This window comes from Trichechus manatus, unplaced genomic scaffold (assembly GCF_000243295.1).
Source record: "Trichechus manatus latirostris isolate Lorelei unplaced genomic scaffold, TriManLat1.0 scaffold00185, whole genome shotgun sequence".
NCBI classification, from domain to species: Eukaryota; Metazoa; Chordata; class Mammalia; order Sirenia; family Trichechidae; genus Trichechus; species Trichechus manatus.
Window position 1 is genome coordinate 3,419,398 of NW_004444121.1, and position 7,220 is coordinate 3,426,617.

Here is a 7,220-nt window from a genome sequence, read left to right on the forward strand (position 1 = left end):
GGCCCAGAACCCAGGCAGAGGGCCCAGAACCCAGGCAGAGGGCCCAGAACCCAGGCAGTGGGCCCAGAACCCAGGCAGCAGGCACAGAACCCAGGCAGTGGCCCCAGAACCCAGGCAGTGGCCCCAGAACCCAGGCAGCGGGCCCAGAACCCAGGCAGTGGCCCCAGGGTCTCAGGCTGTGCTTCTCCCAGGCTCTCCCGCCTGTAGACAGCCCGGTGTCGCCGATCTAGCCTGTCACCACCTGGTGAGGTCTGGCGGAAGGGCTGCCGGGCTCAGCTGGGTGGGATCCGATCCTGGCAGTGCAGGCTGTGGCTGTGGGCAGGCAGAGTCTGGACAGGTCCAGGGGCTGGACTGCAGCCTGGGGTGTCTCAACCACGGCTTGATGGAGGCTCTTGGGGCATGGTACACGGGGCCTGCCCTGGGGGGGCCTTCTTCCCTGCCCCTCAGCTGGACCAAGGATGCTGCGTGGGTGGGGCCTGCCTTCCGCTGGCCCCAGCCCTCCTCTGCAGCCCCCCAGCCCTCCTCCTCTGCAGCCCCCAGCCCTCCTCCCCTGCAGCCCCCAGCCCTCCGCCCCAGCAGCAATTCGGACCTCACCGGGGAGTGCCACCTGCCACCCAGCCCTGGTGCTGCAGCGGGGGTGCCGAGGGTCATGTCTTGTCAGAGTAAGGGAGCAATGGGGACTTCAGTCTCAGCACCCAGTTGGCGCGGCTGGCCCCGGTGGCACACCGTAAGACTCAGGACGGTGAGCCCCGTGTTCCCAGCCCAGCCCCTCCGCTCCCGGGGCAGCACAGCCCAGCCGCGCTGGTTTTGGATCATTTATTCTCGTCCAGAGGTTCGAGTGGAAAAATAAACAGAAACCAAACAACACGGGCACGAGAGCAGAGGCCTCTAGTGACTTCGGTCGCCTGCCCCCCGCACCGCTCAGGGAGGCTGCGTCCCCTCCGCCTTGGAGGGGGGACGGCCTCAGTCTTCAGTGCTTTATCAGGAGGACTTGGGGACCCCTCAGCCTACGGTGTCAGAACCCCCCCATGGATGGGAAGGGGCCGTGGAAGCCCCCAGGGCAGGGAGGGGAGAGGTGGGAGGGCACGGAAAGCCCCTGAAAGGCCCTGGGGGGTCACAGGCTGGGGCCCAGGATGAGGGCGAGGACGCCGAGGGCCAGTGTCAGGCCGAGAGTGGCGCTGGAGAGGGCAGCCGCGCTGCTGCGGCCTGCGTTACACAGGTCACCCTGGCAGCAGAGGGTGGTGGCTGAGCCACTGCTGACCTGGCCCTGCTGGAAGTACTTGGTCTCACAGTAGTCCACACAGTCCTTCTTCACCAGGTTCCCAGACAGCAGCTCCACTGGGGGATGGGGGCGCTGTCAGAGGACGCAGGCCGCGGCCACAGCCCCCGCCCCAGGCTGTCCAGCTTGTGTCCCCGGCAGCCCATGCCCAGCTCCCGCCAGCATCCCCTTGGCCATTGTGATCACTGAGACCATCACCGCCACCTCCCTGGGGCTGGTCCCACCCCTGGGCACCCTGCATGCTGTCCCTGGCCGGCACTCACCGGTCGTCATGGTCCTGCAGAAGCGTGAGCTGGCCGGACAGGTCTGGGGCTGCTTGCAGTTGGAGGTGCTGACGCACACGTGACACTGGAGCGCCCGAGCTGGGGGGGAGGGGGGTCAGGGTCTCAACAGCACAAGGAGGCCGGCTCACTGCCCGCAGAGACCCCGCCTGCACCCCGCCTAGGCCACCCTGGTGGGCCTGCCAGGGCGCCTTTCCTGTAAACACCTCAGGGAGATGATGTCTCCTTGGCCCGGGAAGCCCCCAGAGCAGGAGTCTGCCACAGGCCAGTGTGGGAGTGTCCCGGAGACCCCACCCTCTGAGGGCCGTCGGGAATCTGGGGTTGGGCTGAGAGCAGGTCCAGAGGACACGCCGTCCCTCACCCAAAGGGCTGTCCCCAGCACAGCAGCCGATGTTCCTGAGGCTGAGCTGAGCCGGGCCAGGTGCTGTCAGCTTGGCTGCTGTAAGCCTTGAGGGGAAGGGCTGTCCCGCGGGGATGGGGAGGGGCTGGCAGGCAGGGCCTGGATCCCCGGTTGGGGGGTGCATCTCAGACAACCCCCAGCTCCACTCTGACTCCGAGGGTCTGATCCCACGAATCGGGACTCAGAGTCTCTGATTCTTAAATAGGCCTGTGATCCCACCAAGTCAGATGTAGGGGTGTGATCCCACTAAGCCAGATGGAGGGGTGTGATCCCACTAAGCCAGATGGAGGGGTATGATCCCACCAAGCCAGATGGAGGGGTGTGATCCCACTAAGCCAGATGGAGGGGTGTGATCCCACTAAGCCAGATGGAGGGGTATGATCCCACCAAGCCAGATGGAGGGGTGTGATCCCACTAAGCCAGATGGAGGGGTGTGATCCCACTAAGCCAGATGGAGGGGTGTTTTTTTAATTCTAAGATCCCACAGCTCCAGGAGCGGAGCATCTCAGTTTCAGGATTCTCTAGGCTAAAGGTCAAAAACTCCAGCTTCTGACGTTGGGTGATTCCCGGTCCTGCCCAGCCTGGATGAGGGTCCAGCTGCCCCCACCCCCCCCCAGCCCCTCACCTGGCCCGCTGGCCACAGCCAGTGTGAGGAGGAGCAGCAAGGCCGTCTTCATCATGGGCGTCATCTGGGAACAGTGGGGGCCCCCTACCCAGAGTCCTTATAGCTGGCACGGGGCAGGGCGGGGCGGGCAGCGGGCCAGGCACTGGCATTCCGGGACCAGTGCGTGAGTCAGCCCAGTACAGGGACTGGCCCCGCCTCACCTGGCCCACACCCACCCTGCCCTGCCTCTGCCAGGGCCCTAGGTGCATCTCCGCCCTGCAGCTCCCTCTGTTGCCCTCTCTGACTCTGTCTCTCTGGGTCTCTTCACCATCTGTCCATCCCTGCATCACTCTGTCCTTCTGTCCCCTCTCTGACACCATCCTGTGGCATTGTTTATTTCGTCCCTGCTCTGGGTGCCCCTGGGTGCCCAGGGCTGTGTCCGTGGGGCAGCGGAGGCAGGAAGAGGCTGCGTCTGCCTTCCTGGGCTCAGGACGCCTGGAGACGGGGTGCAGCCCTGGTACAAAGGAACCTGTGGAAGCAAAGCAAAGAGGAAGGAGGAGGGGCTGGGTGCACAGGGCGAGGGCGTGAGGGGGTGGACGTGGGGGGGCGGGAGAGCGGAGAAATGAGTACTGGACCTCGTATACAGTAGGTGCCAAGTAAGCGCTGGCTGGAATGAGGTCGGAGGCCCAGCTGAGCAGGAGAGGGGACTGGGCTGATGGGCGAGGGCAGGGGTGGTGCTGGCCAAGACTCAGGTCCGCACCATCCCTGCCTCCATCCCCTTAGGGCCAGGCCCCCACCAGGGTGCCCCTCACATCTCTCCAAGTCTCTGTCCTGGCCCCCCAGGCTGTGGGCTCTTCCAGGCCAGCCCCCAGAGCTCAGGCCCCAGAGCAGGGTCCCCTTCCCCTCCCTCCTCTCAGGTTCTCAGAGCACTGCCCCCTCCCCACCAGCCTGCGAGCCTGGGGCCTAGCTGAAGGGGGCCCAGATGGCCCCAGCTCCTTCCTGCCCCACCCTGGAGGCGACATGGGTGAGGGGGGTGGGCCTGGATGGGATGCAGGGGCCAGGCTGAGGGGCTCAGACCTGGCGCAGACCCCCTGGTCCTCCCACCCAGAGGTGGAGGGTTCCCTTGGCAGTGCTTCGGTGCCCTGGAGGGGGCAGGGAGGGGTGCAGGGCTCCCGAGGCTGCCTGTCCTGCCCTTCCCCGGGCCCCAGGGGCTTGTTGAGGGAAGCTGGGGCCTGACCTTACCAGGCAGGTACAGCAGGGGTCCCCAGGCCTAGAGAGGAGCCCCGGCCCCCCTGAGTGAGGCACGGCTGATGAAGGGTGGAACCTGGGAGGGTGATTCAGGGGCCGTGGAAACAGGTGCAGAGCTCGGTGTGGGGTGTGAGGTGAGGAGGGGTGACTCATGAGGCTGCCCCCACCAGGCTTCTGGAAGAACGGGTTTGGGAGAGGCAATGGAATTCCTGCTAACCCAGTGGAGCTGGAGGGTGCGAGGACGTGCAGGTGGGCTGGGAGTGGAGGTCCGGGCAGTCTGCAGGCAGCGGACTCCGTGGAGGGAGACCGTTGTTCCCGGCAGGGCTGCCCGTGAGGATGTGAGCTCTGCCACCCGGGGTTTCCCAGCGCAGCAGGAGCAATGGTGCTGGACACTTCTATGTACAGGAGAATGTGGGTGGCCTGGACAGCAGGAGCCCTCCGAGAACCAGGAGGTCACCGGGCAGTCAGGGAGGGCTTCCTGCAAGGGGTGGCGTGGCTGTGGCCTTGGGGGCAGGATTCCAGTGGGAGAGGAAGCACTGTCAGCGTGCTGAAGTCGGCACCCTTCCTTCCAGCACCCCGTGTTCTCGTTCGGTGCTATCGACTCGGTTCCCACTCATGGTGCCCCCATGTGTGCAGAGTAGAACTGCTCCACAGGATATTCAAGGCTGTGGCTTTGAGGAAGTCGATCGCCAGGCTTTCTTCCCAGGCACCCCTGGGTGGGTTCAAACCGACAACCTGTCAGCTACTAGTTGATCACTTAACCGTTCATGTCAGCCTGTACGGGAGGAAATGAGGGCTAGAGAGGGCCAGGGTCCGTGGGGGCAGGACCCGGCTGAGGTCTCTGCACTTCTTTCTGTGACACCAGCCCCCTTTCCCCTCCTGCTGAGTGCTCAGACCCCACCCCAGTGGCTCCCTCCTGGCCTGCCCTCTCTCCCAGCCCTGATGTGGACCATCGGCAGGAGTGCGGCCCAGGAGACACGGGGCCCAGTGTGTCTGGGCCAGAGTTTCCCTGCTTGTGGCCCCTCTCTGCGCTTGCCTTCCTGCCCCCTCCCCTGGGTCTCAGCATCTTAGGGGAGGGACAGCAATGAAGTCCAAGCCTCCAGGTGGTGGGGTGTGCACGGCCCGAAGTGGGGGGCACAGGCTCAGGCCCCTCTGAGAGCCTGCCCTGGACTGGGGGAGGGCACTGAGGTAGGCAATGCAGATCCCCCTGGGGGTGCCCAAGACTCTGGGGACAGAGGAGGCTTCTGCAGCCTCAGGCTGCCATGGGGCGGAGGGGAGCCTGGTCGGTACACAAGGACACACCCCAGGGCTCCGGAATGCTGCCCTGAGGTGCTATTCTTGCCGGACAGAACAGACCTACCAACGTGCTGGACCCACCACTGTGCAGATGAGGTTCTAGCTACTGGGACTCAGGACTGGCCGCCCTGGAGGCCCTTGGCCGGCCCTGGGTTCTGCGCCAGGACTGGGCTGGGCTGTTCTCTGGGATGTTTGCATCTGGTTGAAGCCACTCTGGGTGTGTGTTGGGGGGTGGCGGGGACAGCCCCAGGGGATGGAGGGGGCCCAGGCCGAGCTGGCCCTGCCAGGAAGCTTATCCCAGCAATCACAACAGCTTAGGGAGCAGGCACTTTCTGTCATATCCTGGGAGAGTTACGTAACAAGCAGGGAGTATGGATGGGTCCTAGGAGCAGGAGATGCTGGGAAGCCGGGTGCAGGGGAGGGGGGAGGAATGGAGCCCCCGGAGCCCCTGGCTGGCCTAGGACAGAGCCAGCCCTGACCCCAGGCCACAGAAAAACTGGGTTACGGAGAGCGCCTTCATTCCAGAAGGACTCTACGCGGCTCCACTGGCTTCCCCATCTCAGCGGCCACCCCCACTCCCCGCCTCGGTTTCCTTCAGGCATTTCAGGGGTAACATGTTCCACCCTGAACTAGGCCAGGCAGGGCTACACTCCCACGCCACGCCACCCACCAAACCAGCTCCTCCCCTACACATGGCAGGGGCACAAAGGGACAAGGCCACCACCCCCAGGCCACATCCAAACCCTCGCCAGGCCCTGGGGCCCATCTTTGCCCAGTTAGGGCCCATCTCCTCCAGGCTGGGGGCAGCAGCGCTTCCCTCTGCTCCACTAGCCTCCTCTCTCCTCCCCTCCCCACGCAGGGCCAAGTCACCAAAGCAGAGGCCACCAAGGCTCCTAGATGGAGCCCCCCCATCCCATGTAGCCCTGGAGCCTAGTCAGGGTCCACGCTCCACCTCCTCGGGGCCACGCTCCCCTTGCTCCTTCTGTTCCACTACTCGGGCCCTTTGAGGATCCCTGTCTCCTGGCTTTACACGTGCTGCCCCCCCTGCCGGAGACACTGGTGCCCCACCCCGGGCTGGATCTCAGCCCCCACTTCCCTCCTCAGAGGCCTCTGCCGACCATCCCCCGCACCCTGCTGTCCACCAATTGCGGGTCCACTGCTGTCAGCCACTGTCTCTCTGGGGTGCTGTAGGCGCTGGCTGAGTGGTGATTTATGAGACAGTAGCTTCGGGGCTTGGTTCAAGTTAGGGAAGCTCTTTGTGCCTCAGTGTACCCATCTGTAGCAAGGGGGCTATTAACACGGAAGTTGGGGCTTGGGGTTGGGTCGCCCTTCCCCACCCGGCCTTGGAAGCTTGGAGCGTGGAAATTCCCCTATAGGGAGGGTCACCATGAGTCAGAATGTCCTTGATGCCAGTGGGTTCAGTTTGGGTTTATGGAAACCTTCTCCCAGCCCCACCTCCACTCTGAGCCGTTGCTCTTGGAGGAGGAATGTGTGGGCTGGCATCCCATGGGATCTGATGTGGGTTTCTGTTGGGACTTGTAGGGGTGGGGCCTGCCCTGCAGGGTGAGGTCACTGCCAAGGTCAGCTGCCAGGGAAAGGGTTCTCACGCAGACAGCCAGGAGCCCTGGTGACACAGTGATTAAATGCTCCGCTGCTACTTAAGTGCTAGTTGAGTGGTTAAGTGCTCAGGGCCTAGTCCTGAGCCCTGACTTCTCTCCTGAGAGGGCCACCCCCACACAGGCCCCATACTAACCATGGTCCCTGAGCCCAGCCCCGCAGGCCTGCGGTGCAGGAGACTGTGGTAGTGGCTCCAAGGGGCCCAGAGGGAAGGAAGCGGGGAGCCTGGCTTCCAGCAGGGTGCCCTCAGCTCCCCTTAATCGGCCTCTTCCTCAAGGCAGCTCAGGTTGCAGGGGTGGGGGGAGCCCCCAGCAAGTAGGCAGTCTCCGCTCTCCATGAACTTAGCCCTCGGCTTCCCTGGCGGCCTTGAGAGCATGGTGCTCCCCTACAAAATGGCCGCCACTACACAGACACAGGCAGAGGACACCCACAGGAGGCCGGTGGGGCCGTGTGGGGCACACAGGTCACGGACAGCAGCCGCATGAGGTTAGAGAG

At 64.4% G+C, this 7,220-nt stretch overlaps 1 protein-coding gene across 1 annotated transcript; it reads right to left on the minus strand.

The window, feature by feature from the left end:
* Window positions 1-1,114: 1,114 nt before the first annotated feature.
* On the minus strand, window positions 1,115-2,637 carry LY6D (lymphocyte antigen 6 family member D). Its single transcript, XM_004387420.2, has 3 exons — window positions 2,586-2,637; window positions 1,543-1,641; window positions 1,115-1,338 (listed from the first exon to the last, which is right to left on the minus strand). The coding sequence occupies exons 1-3, from the start codon at window positions 2,635-2,637 to the stop codon at window positions 1,115-1,117; spliced, it is 375 nt and encodes a 124-aa protein (XP_004387477.2).
* Window positions 2,638-7,220: the final 4,583 nt, after the last annotated feature.